Source organism: Protopterus annectens, chromosome 7.part0 (genome assembly GCF_019279795.1).
Source record: "Protopterus annectens isolate FY-2018-M chromosome 7.part0, PAN1.0, whole genome shotgun sequence".
Classification (NCBI taxonomy): Eukaryota; Metazoa; Chordata; order Ceratodontiformes; family Protopteridae; genus Protopterus; species Protopterus annectens.
Window position 1 is genome coordinate 153154827 of NC_056739.1, and position 21545 is coordinate 153176371.

The window sequence follows — 21545 nt, forward strand, 5'->3', positions numbered from 1 at the left end:
GATAATAATTTGTCCTTTATCATGGCTTAACTGCAACGTGGTTTGCCACTGTTTTGTGGACACTGTAATTTAATTGATCAGTGTGGGGTATTTTTTACATTTGTAAGCACTCTAATCTGCCCATCCCATATTTAGATTCTTCCCCATTTTACAATTCTCTCTTATGACTTTATTTAACAATAAATGATCATTTGTTCCATATGACTTTCTTTTGTTACCCTTTTGTTGTATTCCATTATTGAGTTTTCTTCTAAATTAATATAAACTCTGTTGGCATATAGTTTATATATCATCGGAAGGCAAGTTATTGTTCTATAGTTTTTAGGATAGCTTGCAGGTACACGCTTAAGAAGGAGTATCGTTTTTCCTGTTGTTAACTAGGTTGCTGTCTGTTCGGGATGCACATATAAGTGGTTCTTACTCAGGGCTAAACCTTCATGTAAAGATAGAAAAAAAAATTTAGGTGCAATTATTTAAAAGTTGGTAGTTCATTTGTTATTAGAGATAGGAAATATGTTATTTCTTCAAGAATTAATTGTACCACAAAATCTGTGGTTTATATTGCTTTTTGTGTTTGCTGCCCCTGCTTCTATATAGGTAAGACCGACCGGAAGTTTAGTGATCGGATTTACCAACACCTGTATGCTATAAGAAACAAAAAGATGGACAACGCCTTGTCCAAACATGTCATTAATAATATTGGACATAGTTTCCAGTTTATGGGTGTTGAACATGTTACTATTGGAGTTACCTCAAGCTTTGATGCTTGAAATGAGAGAATTAGAGTGGCAGATTGGCTTAGATGCCTTTACTTACCCCGGTTTAAATGAGTCCTGTAATATTTCAGTTATTTTGAAATACAAAAGTTATATGAGATAATTTAGGTATATATATTTATAAAAACCAAATAGGTTAGTGTGATATATATATCCGGTATTATATATATTTCTTAATATAGTGGTTTTAGAGTATCTAATGGGATGATTTTTAATCATTTTTTATTTAATATTTTTTACTGTTTGGTAAATGTTGGAATGAGTAATATTGCTTTATTAGTAGTTATATTATATTCTAGTAAGATTGTGTGGATATGGAACATATATTTATCATTATGAAGTGACATTTTAAAAAAAACGATGGCTTCACTTCGGTATTTTGGTTTGTAATTGTTGTTTAAAATACAAAAGGAAGTGACATCATGGAATACTGTTATATAAAATGGATGGTCTTAATTTATTAATTTGTTATTGTCTGAGGAAGCACCTGCAATCGTGATTCTTCAAATAAAGAGCGTTATTTTTACTAGTCCTGTTTGCTCCTAGAGATCGGATTTTTTTCTGTGTTTGTGGATTCCTGGGCTTTCCTTCATGTAAAGATGTTAATACTCTTAGCTAGAAGTTAGGTACTGCATCTGGGCCTAGAGTTTTCCATTTAGGAGCTTTTCTTAATTTTGTTTCAATTTTTCTGGCCGTTGTTTCTTCCCATTTCATATCCTGTACATTTGACCTTCTTACTGTTTCTTTTACTTCTTCTATCCATTCAGCATCTTTGTTATGTTCCACAGGGTCTTCATAGATACTGTTCCAAAATATGTCTATTAGTTTATTTTGGTGGTGTTTCTATTCATTTTGCTTGGTTTCCCATTTCTGTATAAAACTTTTTGGGTCATCAATGGATAGATTTTTTTGTACCTTTCCTTTATATTAATCTACATATCTTCTAAGTTTTTCTTCCTGAGCTGATATCTTTGGTTTATTATTTGCAATAATGTATGAGAGATCTTGGTCTGCTCTGTTACTGCATGTTGCTTTTATCACGTCTATCTTTCTACGTATTTTAGTTGATCTGTTCCCTCTTCTCTACTCTTCGAACAGTGATATTTGTTGTCTTAATTGCTTTATAGTTTTCACTATTTGATGCTTCCATGATGGTGTTTGATTTCTTCCCTTCTTTTCCCTCATTGCTGTGTATTTCTGTGGTCAGGCTTTATTATTAATTTAGCTCCACAGTAATATATACTGTTTACTTCTGTTATATCACATGACTTTCTGTTAATAGTCTTGATTACTATGTTCATCTGTTTTATCAGACTTCTAACATTTTGGGACTTATTGACTTTCTGCACTCATTTCTTTCATCGATCTTAATATATTATCTATCCATCAATATTAAATCAAGCAACTCTTTCCCTTAGATCATTTTCTTCTAGACTGAGGACACCTTCTTTGTTCTCTGTTTCCCATGGGCAGTCTACAGAAAGATCCAGAACATCAACCTGTGACACAGTCTCTTTAGCTACATCCTGAACATCCATTGCTCTTTTATTTGGGAACTCACTGGGCTACCAGTCCACAACATTGACTGTGTCAGAGTTGCCACTATTTCCTGTTTCATCACTTGCTGTGCAACTCCAACTGAACTTTTGTAAGGGATTTCTACTGAAGGCTCCAGAGTATCTTCATATGGCAAGTTATCAGATGCTTCCCATTCTACCTGTTTCTCCTTAATTTTGGGGACTCATTGTTCTGTCATGCTGTGATGTTACCAGTATTGGATTTTCTACACAAAGTCCTTCACTTCACAGGGAATTCATCACTTCAGTTTCCATTTCCTTAACTTCTCCATTACTAATCCATTTTTACTTCCCCCATTGTTTTCTTATTTTCTTATTGTGAAATTTTCCATATCCACATGCCTTTGCCTGTATTTCTCTTCAAATATCTTTGATGCTGCTTTTTTGTATTGATTGGTTTTGCTTTCACCTTGGCATAAATATTGCACCATATTAAATCTCTTTTCCTTTCCCATGACCATATTTCTTCTTCAGAAGTCTCCCACTCCACCTGTTTCTCCTTACTTTGGAGACTCATTGTCCCATCATGTTGTGACATAGCCTGTGGTAGACTTTCTACACTAAACCCTTCACTTCACATGTATTCCATAACTTTAACTTCTATGTGTTTAACTTCTACTTTACTAATCTTCTGTTCTACATTCCCTCTTTGTGATCTCATTTTTTACACTGTGAAATTTTCCATATCTGGTGCCTTTACCTGTATTTCTTTTCAAATATCTTTGGAGCTGCTTTTTCATATTGATTAGTTTGGCACTGCACATCAGATGTCTTTTTCTTTCCCTATGCCCATGTCTCTTTTATATACCTTTCAAAAATCTTTAGGTTTTGTTGTTGATATTTTCTCACTTCCTCTGTCACTTTTTTTTAAAAGCGGCCCAAAATTTCTTTGTCTATATAATATTTTTCATGGATATGTTTCATTAATGAACACAAATTTGCATTTGAATCTTTTGACAGTTTTTCTTGTTCAAGTATTTTTCTTTCTTGTAATTTCTCTCAATCTTTTTGAATGTCTTCTATCTGGAAATTCTGGGCTTCTTGCAAAATAGTAAAAATACATAATTTCTTCCTTAACCTCAGTAGTTCAGTAAGTTATTTTTGTGGCTCTTTTTCTGGCCTGTCAGTTAGTAGTTTTTGTGGACTATTACTTCCTTCTCCATCGGGGTTGCCATGCTCCTCTTGAGTAACTCTGCAGTATAACTATGTCTCTGTTTATTTAGTTTGCCCACTGTTTAATGTTATAGTACTGTGTTTGTCTTAAATCTGTTGTGTACTTTTTAACAGTCTGAAGTATATGTATCTCAGTATTACACTTGTACTGGTCACTGTCTCATGCAGTGCCGTTCTGCAATCAGTCCATTATCCTGATAAGCAAAACTTAAATAAATTCATTTTTTTTCATTTATTTTTCTAGTAACCTGCTTAAGACAGTTCAGGGTGTGGGGAATCCAGAGCTTAGTCTTGCACTTACTGTGTGAAATGGTGTGAACTAATCCTAAACAGAAACACATGTGCGCGCACGTGCACTTGCGTGCACACGCACACACACACACACACACACACACACACACACACACACACACACACACACACACACATTCATTAACACATGGTGTGAACCTAATGGTTGTTTATAGGAATGCCAGTTCATGTACAGCACATTTTTTTGAGATGTAGCAAGAAAATGTAGTACCTGGCAAATTAACATGGGAACACAGGGAAGACATACAGACTCCATGTGGAAACAATCAAATTGGGGGATCAAGCAGTGTAAAAAAGATATAGTACATGGTTAAACTTGAGCCTGTCTGTTCAGATGAAATAGTTTATCTTTTGCAAATCTGATGGTTGGTATAAGTGGTTTACTTTTCACAAATTGCGTATCTGTAGGCTCTGCCTCCATAGTATCCCAAGTTTCACAGCCAAAAGCAACAAATTCAGTACACACAATACATTAAACTCTCTGCTTTACTGGCATATGGGTAGTAATGCCCTACTTTCCTATCTCTGGCACTGTCAAAGCTCAGAGCTCCTCCCACTACCAGTCTGTAGGTGCGATGGACCAATCACCTGTAAGTACATGGACTGCCTTTCAGACCCACAGACAGGACACTCCCAGTTTTTTTTCCAAACACCTTTATTGAATTATCACTTGTGACATAGGCAAATTAACATTCATATAAAAGTAATTACATTATAACTAACATAACACATTTTATTTCACATATATATCATATAACCTAAGCAACATTACTTAAATTATTCAATTGCTGACTTTTTTTAAACAAGAAACATCATCTTTATTAAACCATCACTTACTACATAGGCAATCATAAATTTATATAAATGGAAACAAACCATACCGACACAGTCCTAGTTGCAAGCATTTTATATCACAAACCATACTGGGACACTCCTGGCTGTAAACATTATACATCACTTATAATCTACCCAATCATTTTCAGTCAAACATTACGCAGCTCATTTAAGTCCTGATGCCTTTTAAGCCTCATTCCTCCCTTGTATGTATTGTTCCCACTGTTCCCATTTTTTCCTATGTAGTTTCCTTCTACCCTTTTCTAAAGATCTCAGCTATAATTGTTTTATCTCTGTTACTATATTTTCTACTTCTAGTATAGCTCGTTTAGATTTTGATTTCCAGTTTCTAGTAATTGCTTTTTTGGCAGCCACAATTATTAGACACAGAAAGGCCTTACCATGCCTAGACAATTTCAGTTATCTAGCATAGCTCAGAAAAATCATCTGCTGCAGTAAGAGAAGTATCTCTGAGAAGACTGTTGCTTGCTCTGGAGATTTTAGCTGCTGAGCGCAATTAAGAAACCTTTTGAGTTTTTATTTCCTCCTCCTGTTTTTTCTGTCATTCCTTGAATCTTGAATAGTGTATTTTGTTGCTTTGACTGTTTATTTTTTATTGCAAATTATATATATATGCCTCTGTTTTTACTTTGACTTGCACAGTAAGGCCTATGCTGTTGATTAAAAGCTTCATTTGGAAGTTTTGACAGGAAAACTTGCTGATATTGTAGTTTTTGCTTTGAGATTATAATTATTTGAGATAATTGAACTGGATGAAAAACATTTTAAACATTTGTTTCATTTAAATCACAATTTTGGTGCCATTTTGTTAAACATTTCTGATCATCAGTTTATGATTTATTTCTTGTCTAATACTGCTTTAGGCTGTATCCATTCATTTGGACTGAAACTTTTTTCTTTCTTTCTTTTTTTTTTTTTTTTTTTACAAAATCAGGGGACTTTTGTGCATGTGCTTTGTAGTTGGAACTATGCTACTGAGACTACTGTCATTGTACTCGGTGCAATATTCAGAATAGTACCCCCTACAGAAATAGACTTCATATTGCTATGTAGATGGAGAATGGTGGAATTTGTTCATTTTGTACTGGCTGACCATGTAGCCATTATTTGGTATTGTTCTGTCTATTTTTGTCCCCTGACTTGATGGACTCTGATGCGGTCAAATAGGTTCAAAAATCCAAACCATTTTTTTCTTTTTCCCAAATGCTGGGTACATTTAGGGATATATTCAGTTGTCAACAATCATTGACTGCCCCCAAGATCAGCAGGATATATAATCTTTAGGAGGATGAAGCCTTGGGCATGGTGACCTTCCCTCCACTGATCCCAGTGTTGGAGAATACTTTAAAAAAAGCCTGCAATTCTTGAACCTCTGCCTAAAAAAGTGTTTAAGTAACTCAGGGTGTGCCCTCATGCCTGACCTTCAAGCCTGCTTGTCTGTGACCCCTGCATCTGTGTCCCCAGAGACCCTACTGATATAAACTAGGCAAGTGGCATGAATCTCAGGGAAAGAAGCTGGCACAGACCAGCATGGTACCTTTCAAACTGTTTAACTATCAATGTTTTATGTGGTAATTTGTGTTGAGGTGTATGTATAGTTTAGAAGAGTTCACTGCATCATTACCTGCTGAGCAGAAAGACTGTAGGAGAGAGATTGTTTCCAGTGTTTCTCAAGTGTTTAAACATACTTTAATGAGTGCTTAGATGGGGGTGGATATTATGTTTAGAAATGCAGTGACATCATTGGTAGGAAGGAGGGTATGGTTGGTTACACAGGCAAAACTTTTCTGATGAGTTGTAAAGTGAGATTATGAATGTTCCAGTTGATTCTGATTGTGTGTTTGGTACAGCGGCTAATCAGATCCGTAAGCACTTGGATGATAGACTTAAACAGATGCATGGGGTATCTAAAATGTTCCATATCCCTGAGTTTCCAATCTAATATATAGGATAATTTTTGGTGGCTCTACATGCAGAAGTCTGAGCTGAAGAAAAATCTAGGCACCAAAATTAAATAGCAGGATTAGAATTCCTCAAAAGGACAAGAGGGGCTGTTTTCCAAAAAGGGATAATTTCCTGTTCCAGCCTTTTACTGTACTCCACCTCTGCTCCCGTCATTTCCCAGAAAAGAGCAGTTGTGGAGACTGTTGTTGGACCTGTCCTTCTGAGTATGTTTATCAAGGTCCCGAAGTTCAAGATGCTACTCTACAGACAGTGCTTCCTCACTTCCTCTTCTGCCAGACCACTACTTCATGGTGACCCTAGACTTAACGAATGCATACCCTCATATCCCCTTTGCACATCCCTTCAGAAGTCTTTTGATATTTGTTTTGTTTGGGTCTCATTATCAGTTCTTTGTATCTCCCTTTGGGTTATCCACTGCACCTCGAATGTTTACCAAATTCATTGTTCTGATAGTGATTCACTGCCAGACTTTTGGCATTCACTTTTTTCCTTGGATGACTTGCTGATCTGTGCAGAGTCTACATCCAGTTGTTTGGAATTACTAGAGAAGGTCTCAACCTTATTCTCCTAGTTAGGGTTCAAGCTGAACATTTGGACTTGCCTTCCTGAGATGCTTAATCGACACCAACAAAAGAATGTTCTTTCTCCCTGGAGACAAAGTCCTGTCCTACCAGACAATGTTTCAGGAATTCTCTAGGAGAAACATTTCCTCAGCAACAGGTTTCCTAAATATTCTAGGACTGATGGCATCCATGAATCTCTTGATGCCAGTGGCCCTTCTCCACATGAGAAAAATTCAATGGTACTTACAAAATTGTTTTACCCAGCACCTATATTCAAAGAATTATTGGTGATGATCCATGCCTTGAATGTCCTTCACCTTTTATGGACTCCTGGTCCTCTTCTTGTGGTAACAGACAACACCACAGTTATGTGGTACCTCAAGTAACAAGGGGATACAAGGTCATACCCTCTGTGCTGGTTGGCAGTGATGATCTGAGTACTGGATTTACAGCATTCTTTGACTCTTCAGGCATCATACATATCTCATCAGAACAAAACACTGTGGCAGCCAGACTAAGCAGATCCTGGGCAGACCCCCATGAGTGGCAGCTCAAGGCAGTGGTGTTTTAGGATGTAGTCCACATGTGGGAAATGCCTCAAACAGATCTGTTTGAGTCCTTTCAAAGTGGACAGCTAGAGAAACTCTGTTCCAGACATGCTTGCAGCAATGCTTAGAAAACAGATGCATTCTCCTTCCCATGGACGGGAATGTACCTGTATGTGTTTCCACCCTTTCCACTGTTTCACAAGGTGCTTTCAGCAAATTCAAAAAGCACTGCCAAAGATCCTTGTGGTTACCCCTTATTGGCCAGGCAGTCTTGGTTCTTCCTTCTAATGGTATTCTCCAAGAGCAATTACGAAAGACTTCCTCACACTCTGGGTTTGCTCACACAGTCTCAGGCATGACTGATGCACCTCAGCTTGTAGCAACTACAGCTGACAGCCTGGATGATTCAGTCTTGACCCTGTTTAGGCACTTGCTTTATGAGGATGTACAGCAGGTGTTAAAGGATGCCAGAAAACCTGCTACTAGAAAGACTTACGTTTACAAATGGATGAGTTTTGCCACGCGGTGCCTAAATTGGAACAGAGGGTCTCTTGAGGTTAACATCTTTCTGGTCTTGAAATATTTGTGTGACCTACTTTAGGATGACTTTTTATTTGTCTGTTTAGCTGCATTTAGCAGTTATCGCTGCTTGTCAGCCAGTGGATCTGACTCCTTCTCTTATGGTAAAACTGTTCATGAAAAGGGTATTGTGCATGAGACCCCTTCACAAGGAAATTTCTCCTTCATGGGATCTCTACTGTGATCTAGAAAAACTAACTTTACTACCTATCAAACCTACTACTCAGGCTGATCTGAGATTCTTATCATGGAAAACTGTTTTGCTTATTGCTCTGACATCTGCCAGGTGAGTCTCTGAGCTGCAAGCTGTCATGGTGGGACATCCTTACCTGATTTTCCACAGGGAAAAGTTTGTGTTATGTACTAATCCCTCTTTTCTGCCGAAGGTGGTCTCAGAATCCCTGTGTTCTTCCCCGAACCCAAGAATAAGGGAGAGGGGATACTTTATATTTTGTATGTGCAAGGACAGCTTAGGTACTACAGTGACAGAACAAATCCCTTCAGGAAGAAAGGCTTTTTTATTTCTTGCACAGGGGCAAAAAAGTGTCAACCTGTGTGCAACCAAACCATTGCATGTTGGGTGCCCTGTGATATTGTTTTTGTTACATCAACCATGGCAGGTCAAATCCAGGCAACGTAAATTCACATCTCACCAGGGCCTTTTCTTATTCAGTGGCTTATTGGAAAGGTGTGAAATCTAGAAGTATTCTTGAGTCCACTGTCCATACATTTATGAAGCACTACAAGCTGGATGCCTTTTCTAAATCCAGAGCAGGCTTCACTAGGATCATTCTCCAGGGGTTCCTGGGCTCTTATTCATCCTCCTCCCAAGTTAGGTAAGTTTTGGTAATCCACCCAATTGCCAGTAAGGCAGTGTGTTTGTTGAACAAGTAACAGGTTCCTAAAGCATACTGCCCTAGTAACAGTAGCCACCCACCACTTCCCTGTTTGAATGTGCATAGTTTATTGTTTGGGCTGCCACTGAGCGGTGCTCTACAACCTTTTTTGTTGTGTATACGTGGCTTTTAATGTGGAACAGTAGGTTTTCATCTTCTTTTCCTACTGGACCCTGGAAAACTAAAAATATGCTCTCTGTGGGTTTCAAAGTTAGTCCATGTACTTGCAAGTGATTGTTCCATCACATCTGCACACAGGCAGTGGAAGGAGCTCTGCACTTTAGTAGACTGCCAGAGATAGGGTAATAGGGCACCACTACCCATATGTGAGTTAGGCAGTGTGTTATATGAACATCTACTGTTACAGGTAAGTAGGACTTACACAACTACACTTTGTTTATTCACACAGTAGTGGAAGGCACATTACCACTGTAAATTTGTCTGGGTAGGAATTGCCAGACGTATTACTGTACAAGCCTTTAACATCATACTTGCTGGTATTTCTGATATGAACTCTGACAGAATCTGTCTTTCTCCCCAGATCCTTACAGGTGAAGACTGGAACTCAATTATGTATGATGGAATCCTGGCGTATGGAGGCCCGTCCTTCCCTGGAGTTCTTGTCTGCATTTACTTCGTTATACTTTTCGTTTGTGGTAACTGTATCCTTTCTGTTCATAAAGAGTTAGACCTAATGAGAGTCAGAGGCAGTCCTCACTACGTATGATTCTCACTGTTGCCATCTACATAAAGTTCAAAAAGCAGTATGCCTTTAAGAAAGCATTACTAGAATAGCCATGTTATAATTTATTTTACAGCCAGCACTGATCATAGGATTTCCAGATTATTACTGTCCCTGTGCATCAACTTCTGACTGCTTTTGAACCCAAGAAATGTTTTTGTACAGCCTGGGTTCATGGTGTTCAAAGCAAATACTGCAGTTAAAGTATTTCCTGGTTTATCAGTGATGTATATTTGTTCTAATGGGAAAACATTTTTTCAGGGGTATTTGCTAGACTTAACTTAGTTTGGTTTGAAGCACTGTTGTTGTAATTAATTAGACTGACTGTGTTTTAAATAACTTTTTGTAGCATTTTTGTCTGTCCCCATAGCATAGCATAGCGGCGATGCAGTTACAAATGTTAGCAAGTAAGAGTGACAGAAGTATCCCAGTTGTAGGAGACCAGTATGTATCCCACTTTTACTCTGAAACTGACTCTTAAGAGCGTATAGCCTTCAACTGGTAAGGTCTTATTTATACATTAGGTTGTATGGCAGGCTGCCTGTTCAGTGAAAGTGGGAATAGGCAAATAATTTATTGTATTTGGACAAGTCATATGGCTTGGATAGACATGTCACACTTTCACTGGAATACGAAGCCAAGGTAATATATTACTTCATCTAAAATTTTAAAGCATAGACCAGGTGTTCTTTTCAAAGTAGCATGATGGCGTGTTCATTTGTTACGGTGTTAGCATGAGGAGGCTGTTTTAGCCAAAGGAGTCAGACCCATGAAGCATGCAACCATATTCATGCACTGAGTATTGACTTTAAAAAGCAAATGCTTATAAAACATAAACTGTATGTGATCCTGACCCACAGTAAAACATTAGATCTAATGCTATTTATGTCATTATTCAGCACAGATGGGTCTTGGAGCTGACCTCGGATCCAAGCTGGCAATGTCTCAGACAGATCTAGAGCTCAAACGAAAACAGTCCTTGAACCAAATAAGGAATCAGATGCCAAAACCAGAGAATACAAGAAAAAGAAAAATAATCTGGTTCCACACAGCAGTGAAAATCAATATGTCCTTTATTGTAGTAGGTAAGCGCTTTCTCGGAATAACATCCGCTTCATCAGACCAACAAAGATAGAATAGCAGTTACATTTTTAGACACTAAAACATCCAATCAAAAATCAGATACAATAAAGGACATATTGATTTTCACTGCTGTGTTGAACCAGATTATTTTTCTTTTCCTTTTTCTTATAGATCCAGAGCTCAGACTGCTCTCCTCTTACAATCCCTTGCTGCCTTCTGACCCTCAGATTTCGTTTGCCACTGAAATGCTTCAGAAGTGATCCAGACTCGGGCTGTCCAATTGCAGATAAGTGACTACTTTCTTGGGGTTATTGTCTCCTTTTCTAAGTTTTATATACATCTGTCGGTAGTTAGTTAGTTTACCTCTGCTTCCAGTTGTTAAATACTTTAATTTAGTTGAGATATCCCCCCTCTTCTTTCTGGTAGCTACCTTTCCTGACCTTTTTTCCTTTAGGATAGTTTAAAAAAAAATTCTATTTCCTTTTGTTTTGTTTTGTTTTGGGGTTAGTTTGTCTATAACTTGCTTGTGTGGTGTATGGTGTCTCCATGGCTGAGAAGCCTTCCGGTTTTAAAAGATGCTCCTTGTGCAGTCGGAAGATACCGTGTTCCGACTTGCACGAGGAGTGTCTGTATTGCTTGGGGTTAGTGCACCTGGAGGTTGAATGCCACATTTGTGCTGCATTCAACCCCAGGGCCCTCATGGAGCACTGCAATAAGCTGTTGTTGAAGGGCTTGGCTCAGGGTGGTCCTCTGCCCTCGCACACTCTCTTCAAGCCCTCTCAGGAACCGAAAAAGAGGCCTCCCCCTCCCTCGGGGGGTCTTCTTCTTTGTCCCTTTCTAACAAACCTAGGTAGCCCTCGGATCGCAAATCCCCAGATCCGAGCCCAGCCTCTTCAGTTCGGATCCAAGATTCACCACTCCAAGAACCTCGGATCCAAGGCCTTAGCAGAGCAGAGGCCTTCAGATCTGAGTAGAGGCAAGCTGTCCCTGGATCCGAGACATTTGTCGGATCCGTCTGACACACACTCTAAAACTTCGGATCCCACTAGACTTTCGGAACCAACAGTTCTGTTGAATACCATTATTATCGAGAATTCTCCCTCTTGATCATCTAGAAAATTGGATCTGACTTGTCAGAGCCAATCCCCTTCTTGGGACCGTAGAGCAATGGGGTTCAAGGTCGGATCCCCAGCTAGATCTGGCCATTCGTCAACTTCTTCCAGATCCTCCAGAAGTCTCCTTCCCTCAGATATGGATAGGATGATGAGTAGCTTCCTCAAGGCCCAAATCGTGTTGCCATCCCTGGCCCAGGTGGCCAGGGGACCCCTCCCATCTGTATGACTCCACTCTCTTCTTCCAATCCATCAGGTTTTGGAATGTCAGGACCAGGGGATTTGTAGGGTGAGGCCAACAGTGTCGGGTATCCCCCCCCCTTCTCAACACTTTCAGGGTCCCTGGCTGACTGTGTTCCTCTGCCCTTGGAACAGGATGCGCCTCTTCTCTGAGAAGTCAGTACGAGTTCCCTGGGGGTGGATTCTGGTCCGGATTTTTTGGACTGTTCCCTTCCTTTGGGGGCTTCATTGCTGGACAACTCAGGGCCGATATCGTCAGGGCTTAGGTGCTGCATTAGGGTCTCTTCTGCCTTCCCATGCAGCCCTGCCTGCTGGGGAAGGGGGGAGCATCATCCAGCCCATCAGCCTTTTGGACGGTAGAGAGGACTTTCTCCAGCTTGCCAGTTACCTCTCCTTCTTCTCTAGGTCCTCCCCAGCCTATCTCAGGTTTGGGTACTCGGGCATCATCATCCTTCCAGGGTCAGCCCTCCCATGAATGCCTTCAGGCGGGCGCTGCCCCACAATGGGTCCCCGTCTCTTCTGAGTCCCCCCCTCAGCACACTGTGGTTCATACATTCATAGGTGTTTACTAGGCTAACGACCACAAGGGCCTTTTTAAGCCTAGCCATGCATCCCAAATCTCTGACAAATTTTAATACCCTTGACAAATGTAAGCATGGGCCTGGGAGATGAACCATTTACAGGTTACCTGTTTGCATTAGAGACATAGGTGCCAAACCAGGGATGAATTTCCGGTTTCCCATCCAGTTGTCCAAGTTGCACTTGAATTGGTTTAGGGAGGAACTCTGCTTCACATGGATGGGGAGCGTGTTCAGTAGATGGGGTAGTCTCTGGGATACATACCTGTCTCTCTAGCAGGTCTTATTTATATCACAGGCAAGGTTTAAGTCTTTAGAATGGGTAACTGTGGTACTGTTTGTTTTGTGGATATGCAGGAGGTCCATCAGAATGGGGTCTGACAATGCCCTGTATGCCAGGCATAGAGCTCCCCTCAAAAGCCTATAGGAGACAGAATACAAGGATAGGGCCTTGAGGCGGTCTGCCTAGGACATATTACTTATGGCCTGTATTCTTTTACTGAGGAACCTCTGTGGATGTTCCAGTTGTTGTGGAACACCCTCGGAAGAGAAACTGAGGACACGGACTTTGAGAAGGAAGATGGGTCCTCCAGACTTCCGCCTGAGGAAGTGTCTTTCAGGGACATCCTCGAAGTTCTCAAGCAAAGAGGCGGTTGGTCTTCCCTTACCCCATCTTCGGAGGAATCTGTGTTTCTGAAGGCCTTCGGGACGGGCCTATCTTCTACCTGGGTTCCCCCCCTGCTGACAAGCTTGTGGACTTTATTACCAGCAAGGCTCGGAAGGAGCTGGACATAGTGGAACCTGTGCCCAAAAAAGCTGACATTCTTCAGTCCTCCCAAGGGTAGAACATTCTGGAGCAAAGGTGTCCCCATCAATGCCAATGTGGTGGCTGCTGCTACTAAGAAGGGGCTAGCCGAGCAAAGCTCCTCGGTCCATCCCCCGAACATGGAGTCCCAGGCGAGCGACCATTTCAGAAAGCGTGTTTTTGCCTCAACTACCTTTAGACTGAGAGCAACTAATTACTTGTCCGATTTCACCTGGCTTCAGAGGGATTTGGTTGCAGAACTTACCACTTCCCTGTCAGAATTGTTGACTCTGTAGTGTCTCAAACTGTTCTCTCCAAGGCTGTCTACTCTAACATCTTTGGCTAATGCTTCATTGAGGTTGATCTCCAAAATGGGGAAGGCCAACTCTCGAGTGGCAGGCACTGGCATTGCTATTTGACAGCATTCCTGGTTTCATCTTTGTGGGTTTGCAGAACCCTTTAAGGCATCTTTCACTAACACCCCCTTTGGCTCCACCTTGTTTGGACCATCTGTTAAGGATACCTTGACCCACAGCGAACAGGAAGGTAAGTCTCTCTCTGTGGTAGGGATCAAGTTTTCTACTCCCCAGTGGTCCTTTTCTGAGACCCAGAGGGGAAGTAAGAAACTTTGGTTCCACAGGACTCAAAGTCTTCCATTCAGGATGCTCCCCAGGAATCCTCCTCCACCAGCCAGGGCAGGGTATTCAGTGGCAGACACTGCCCCAGGGCCGGGGGGGGGGGGGGTCTGTGGAACCAGGGCTCCCGAGAACCTTTCTTAGAGAAGCATTCCTGAGATACCGCCCAACTGTCCTGCCCTGAAGGCAATCAGGGGTCGACTCTCCCTTCACCCACTAGCCTGGACAAATCTCACCTTTGATAAATGGGTGATAAGAATTATTTCTAGGGGTTACTCCATTCCCTTTTCTCAGCCCCCTCCAATTCGAAAATTTCTCCCAGACATTCCACTCCGCGTAAGGGAGTTGCCTGTCTTGAGGTTTAGACCATCTTCAAAAAAGAGCCATTTTTGGTGCCAAAGAAGACCAGGGACCTGCATTCGATTTTGGACCTCAAAGAGTTAAATCTATCGGCAAAAAAGTCTAAGTTCTGGAAGGTCACTGTTCAGTCCATTCTGCTCTCTGTGCAAGGATGATTGGATGTGATCGGTGGATCTCAAGGATGTGTACTATCATATAATGATCAACAGATGCTCCAGGAGACATTTACATTTTAGTTGGGGGCCAATCATTGCCAGTTCAGAGCCCTGCCCTTTGGACTCACCACTGACCTCCAGGTGTTTACCAAATGTATGATAGTGGCGGTGGCTCATCTCTGGCTGCAAGATTTCCAGGTTTTTCCGTACCTGGACAGTTGACTTCTCACAGCTTCCATGAGGCATGTACTATCTCTGGCCACCAGATATGTCCTTAATCTTTTCCAATCTGTAGGCATCACTGTGAATCTTCCCAAATCCAATCTAGTGCCAAGCCAAAATCTGCAGTTCATCGGGGTCCAACTGAACACATTATCAGAGACTGCAGCAGCACTCCTTGCAGGGTGCAGTTAATTTGAGATCAGGTCTCTCTCTTACTGGATCTGTCGCACCTGTCGGCTCACTTGATCTTCCAGACTTTAGGCTCAATAGTGGCTGCAATTCAGTTAGTCCCTCTTGTCAAGTATCACATGCAATTTCTCCAGTGGATCCTGGCAGTTCAGTGGTCCATTCTGTCTCATCCCATGTCCATAATGATAAAGTTAACCCAGGTGTGCAGGAATCATCTTACTTGGTGTCTTCAGTCTCAGGGTCTATGTCTAGGCAGGCCATTTTGTCTTTCCCCACCCAAGGCCACAGTGACCATGGATGCCTCCCTGTTGGGGTGGGGGAGTGGGGCATTTTCAGGACAGTTCAAGGAACGTGGTCCCCCATAGAGGCCAAATTGCACATAAATATCCAGGTGATGAGGGTAGTCCTTCTAATTTTGCAAGCCTTTCAGGAATGCCTCCCTCTGGGGACCATAGCAGTTTGGACAGACAACATGGCTGTTGTTTGGCATATCAACAAACAAGGGGGAACATGGTCTTATCCTCTGTGCAGAGAGGCCATGAGAGTGTGGGAATGGGCGATGTCTTCCAGGAGCTTTCTCCTTGCAACTCACATTCCCGTGTTGGCCGACAGACTCAACAGGTCTGTTTTGAGTCCTCAAGAGTGGTCCCTGAATCCGTCAGTGGTGAGACAAATCTTTGACTGTTTGGGGCAGCCTTGCTGCAATCTCATTTCCTCCCCAGTCAACCACAAATGCAGCAATTACTTTGCCCTGATCTCCCAGCAGGAGAGTCACCTAGGAACACTGTAGTTCATGACTGGCCTTTGGGTCTCCTCTATGCTTACCCTCCCATTCCTCTGATACCTAAAGTCTTTCAGAAAGCTCGTCATCTGAAGACCTCTCTCATCCTCATTGCCCCTTTCTGGCCTCCTCAGGCATTGTTCTCCTTCCTGATGTCTCATCTGAAGTATCTTCCTTGGATACTAGATCCCTCTCTGGATCTTATTTCCCATCCATCAGGGCTTCCACTTCCCAATCTCTGGACCCTTCATCTAACTGCATGGCTTCTCCATTTCCAGTAATCCTTTCACAGTCCAGGCTTCCTTCCCCAGTAGGGGACATTGTTTTGGCTTCTCAAAAACTGTCTACAAAGAAGGTATAGTCCAGTAAATGGAAAAAGTTTTCCATTTGGACCAAACAATGAAATCTGGTCCCCCTTTCCAGCCCCTATTTCTGATATTTTGCTCTTTGTGTCTTCTCATTTTCAGGATGGGGAGAGTTTTTTTACCATTAAGCTACAATTGGCTGCCATATCTAATTTCCATATTAATGAAGAGCCTACCTTCTCTTCCAGATTGTGAAAAGCCTTTTAGAAATGAGTATTTCTTCTTAGGCCTCCTATTAAGAACCCATCCTTGCCAAAACAGTTAACCCAGGCAAGATGATCGTCCGTTGGGTCTTCAGTTCTTTAGGGTCTAGTGGCACCGTTTTTTCCCCGCGGAGGCTTCTCTGGATCTCGGGGGACCCTTTTGATTTTGGGAGTGGCTCTCAGGAGGCAGGTCAGGCTGAAGGGGTTTCCCTCAGGTTACTGTACTCCCTCCTTCCTAGGGTGGTTAGGCCTCTCCTTCTGTTTCCAAGGCTTCTCCCAGAGGCAGGCCAGTTTCAGCTTCTGTTGGTGTCACTCCTAGTTCAGCAGGGTCTGTGCCTAGAAGCACATGCTTAAAATGGCAGAAGATTTATTACTCTGATTAGAGGTTCTATGCCCCTCCTGATAAGAGGCCTAGGGTGGAGCCAGAGTTGGGAAGTTTTGAGCAGGCTTCGGATGTTTCAGAGTCTTCAGCTGAAGACTTGCAGGAGTATTCTCCTTATTCTGATTCTGATGCAGATGATTCCACTCCTTCTGCTTCTCCTCCAGAGGATTTTTCTTTTCAGAGACACTTCATTCTATGAGGGAACATTTTAAGTGGGAAGGTCAGGACTTCTCTGATTCTAGGAAAAGGCTTAGGGATTTTGCTGTTACCCCAGCATAGGCCCTTGGCTATACCCCTGTTCTGGATGTTGTGGAAGATGTGTTTGCAGAGGCTTCACTTAATCCTGATTCTCTGCCTCCTGCTCCTGTTAAACCGGATAGGTATTACAGGGTGCCTGAGGCTCATAAATATCTTTATAAGAGTCCTAGGGCGGACCCAGAAACTATTAGTCAGGGACCTAAGGGTGTCAAGGCCTCTGTTGTAAAAATCCGGTTCCTCTAGATAAAGAGCCAGAGCTTTGGATAGATGGGGAAAGAAGGTCTATACATCTTCTACCTTAGCTATGAGGGCTTTGAATTGCCAGTTTCATATGTTGAAATATCAAAACTTTCTTCTTTCTCAATTGAAGTCTAAGGTGGATGCTCTGGCGGAAGGCATTGAGTGTAAAGAGTTGCAAGATTTGGTGCATGTCTCTGAACAGGTGGGTAAGCATTCTTTACAGTGTGGTTTTGATGCTGTGCAGGCCTCATCTAGGGTGGCTGCCACTGGCTCAGTTCTTCGCAGGCATGCCTGGTTAAAGGATCAGAATTTATCTGACCATGTTAAGACAAGGATTTTGGATGCTCCTTTGCAGTCTGATGTGTTGTTTGGTTCACCTGTGGAATCAGTCTTGAAGAAAATGGAAGACAAGGCTAAGTCTATGCAGGCTGTTAAAGATTTTTTGCAAGTTCAGCCTCCGAAGTTTAGTAGGAATTGGCCTGCTAAGGGGTGGACGTATCCTTCTTATGATTCTCAGTCTAGGGGTAGATCTAGGCGTGGTAGGGGCAGAGCTCAGAGTTCTTTCAGGCCTAGAACAGGAGTTCACCTGCACAATCTTCGGTGAGGGCAGGGGCCAGTCCTTTCGTAAACAGGCCCAATGACCTACTTTTCAGCTGCCAGATCCTTCTTGCCTGGCAGCACCTTTGGGAGGAAGGTTGGCACTCTTCAAGGAAAATTGGATGTTGATTACCCAAGACAAATGGGTATTGGATATCATACACCAGGGTTACAAGTTTTATTTCCATACCTTGCCTCCTTTCAAAGGCATGCCAGACGTTCCTCCTCAGCAAAGACTAGAGGCTCAAAACAAATTTCTCTACTACTTCAAATAGGGGCCATACACGGTCCTCTGCCAGAAGTGGGCCTAGGATTTTATTCTCGCCTGTTTCTAGTACCAAAGAAAGGAACACGTGGAGACCAATTTTGGATTTATCTATCCTCAACACATATCTGGACATTCCCAAGTTCGTTACAACAGCTTTTACCTCTGCTGGGCAAAGATCACTGGATGGTGACTCTGGATCTCAAAGAGGCTTACCTTCATGTTCCTATCAGGCCCAGTTGCAGGAAGTATCTGCGTTTTGGGCTGGGACTTCAATTACAGTTCTCTGCATTGCCCTTTGGCTTATCTACGCAGAGTGTTCTCAAGGTTCTGGCTCCAGTGTAGCTTTCTTCAGGCTAAGAGGAATACAGATCTATCCTTATTTGGACGATTGCCTGATTGGCCCCCAAATGGCGAACTTCTTCATCATTTACAGTATGTGATGGCAGTGTTAAGATGCCTGGGGTATTCTGTGCCGAAATAAAGTCCAGTCTAGTACCCTCTCAGGACATGTGCTTTCTGGGTGTGAGACTGAATACAGCATCCCAGATGGCCTTTTGACCCCGGACAAACAAAAGAATCTTTCTCTTACTTCCACCAGTTGTCTCATCAGTCCAGGCTGACTGCAAGGACAGTCCTTCAAGCCTTGGGGTTCATGGCATCTTGTGTTCTGGTACTGCCCAATGCCAAACTGCATATGAGGAAGCTACAATGGTATCTCAAGATGGACACAGCACTGCCAAGATTTGGACACTGTCATTCAAATAACCTTGCATTCAAAAGGAATTTTTGTGGTGGGCTCAGGAATGTCACCTAAACAAGGGACTCTCTGTGACCGCCAGAGGGGTCAGATTTTAACGACAGATGCCTCAGACAAAGCTTGGGCAGCTCATCTAAATGGAAAATCGATACAAGACACGTGGCCTGCCAGACTTCAACATCTACATATCAACTTGAAGGAGATGTTAGCAGTCCAATTTGATTGAGCTTTAAGGTTTACTTCTTCCAGGCAGTGTTGATCAAACTGAACCTTCATGTGGTACATCTACCTGGGACCTTCTTTCCCTAAAGCAGCAATTTTTGTGGGAGCTGCCTCATTTACAGAAATCTTCAGGCAAGTTTCTCCGGGGCCTATCCTTAGCGATGTGTTGCTCCATTATGATCCCATGAAATCTGGATCCTCTCTCTTATTTCCCATTGGGCTTCCACTAATTCTGGACCCTAAAGCATGGTTCTCCATTTCCAGTATCTTCACAGCCAGTTCCTTCCCCAGTAGGGGACATTTTTGCTTCTCAAAACTGTCTACAAAGAAGGTATAGTCCAGTAAAGGAAAAGTTTTCCATTTGGACCAAACAATGAAATCTGGTCCCCTTTCCAGCCCCTATTTCTGATATTTTGCTCTTTGTGTCTTCTCATTTTCAGGATGGGGAGTTTTCCATTAAGCTACAATTGGCTGCCATATCTAATTTCCATATTAATGAAGAGCCTACCTTCTCTTCCAGATTGTGAAAAGCCTTTAGAAATGAGTATTTCTTCTTAGGCCTCCTATTAAGAACCCATCCTTGCCATGGGTTTTGACCTTGGTGCTGCAGTCTGTGATGCAAAAACCTTTTGAACCTGCTGGTTCAGGCAATATTAAATTCCTTTCCTGGAAAACAGCTTTTAGTGACCATTACTTCTGCCAAGAGGGTTTCAGAACTTCAGGGTCTGTGCATTAAATATCCATTCATGATAGGGTGTCCTTTAAAACAAACCTTCCTTTCTTCCCAAAGTGGCCTCGGAAACTAATCTCAATCAGTTGAGTCAACTACCTGCTTTCTTCCCTAATTATTTTAATAAGGGAGAATATATTCTGCATTCTTTAGACATTCACAGTCAATTACATTTTTGTTTAAAAAGGACTGAGGAATTTAGGAAGTTGGACCCAACTCTTTGTGGCCTTCTCTCAAAACAGAAGGGGCCAGGCAGTTTCCAATATGACTATTTCCAGGTGCATTGCTAGTTGTATTTTTTCATTTATGCTAGTAGGCATTTAGAGTTACCCAGACCAGTTAAGGCTCACTCTACTAGGTCTGTGGCTAAATCATCAGCCTTCTTGGCTAGACTTTCCATTGACGAGATTTGTGCTGCTGCGGCTTGGTCTAATCCACATGCTTTCATTTCACATTATAAATTGAATTTGGTGTCTAGGAATAGGGCTTCCTTTGGTTCCTCCGTGCTCCAACATAGTCTTCCTTGAGGCCCAGGATGTAGTAGCTGAGACTCTGACCCATCCTTGATGAATAATGACACAGATGGCATCAGGTAAAGAGTTATGTACTTACCATAACTTGGCATCTGTGTTATCCAGTGTTATTATTTATCACATTCCTGTCCTCCTTCCCCCTGCCTTCTAGGGGTTCTGGTGAGGCTGAATTGGTTTATATTGAGCAACAGTATTTTTGGCATTCTAGGGCAGTTTTTTTCTGCATTTCCACTAATTTAGCAAACTTGATCTGAGGGTCAGAAGGTAGGAGGGGATTGTGGGAGGGGAGGAGCTTGAGCTCCGGATCTGAGAAGTTGCTGGCTTGGATCTGAGGTCGGATCCAAGACCAATCTGTGATGAATAATGACACTAGATAGCACAGATGCCAAGTTATGGTAAGTACAAAACTCTTTTTTTATTAAGTTGTTATTATCACAGAAAATCCACTAACCACAGCTCTTTGATTTCAGAACTGATTAAGTGTTTTTATCTTGTGAAATTCCTCGCCTAGTATTGTTTATGAAATGAAGTTTAGGGCAGCAAACCCAGCTTCAGTTTAGTTAAGTGTTGTAGCACAAAACACTAGGAATAAAAATAGTAAAATATAAAATTATAAGTGCAAGCTTCTGAGAATAAAATCCTTAAATAACTTTGCTAATCAAAGATGATTGCATGGGACTGGAGTGAAAAGTTTTCATTAAAGACTAAATGATACAAGTGGTCCTATACAGATCTCCAAAAGCAGGCCAGAGTAAAACAGTCCCAGAGCTACTGAGGTAATTGATTCCAAAGGCTTGGTGCCTAATAAACAAAGACATGAATACCTAATGTTTCTACACATGCC

The 21545-nt window shown here is 41.9% G+C and overlaps 1 protein-coding gene across 3 annotated transcripts in view; it reads left to right on the forward strand.

The window, feature by feature from the left end:
• Positions 1 to 21545, forward strand: part of CACNA1S (calcium voltage-gated channel subunit alpha1 S) — a 3469037-nt gene that overhangs the window by 1312271 nt on the left and 2135221 nt on the right. For all 3 annotated transcript variants that reach the window (XM_044076603.1, XM_044076604.1, XM_044076605.1), the window contains one exon: positions 9786 to 9906. In XM_044076603.1, the coding sequence (XP_043932538.1) occupies positions 9786 to 9906 (121 nt within the window). The remainder of the gene's footprint in view (positions 1 to 9785; positions 9907 to 21545) is intronic.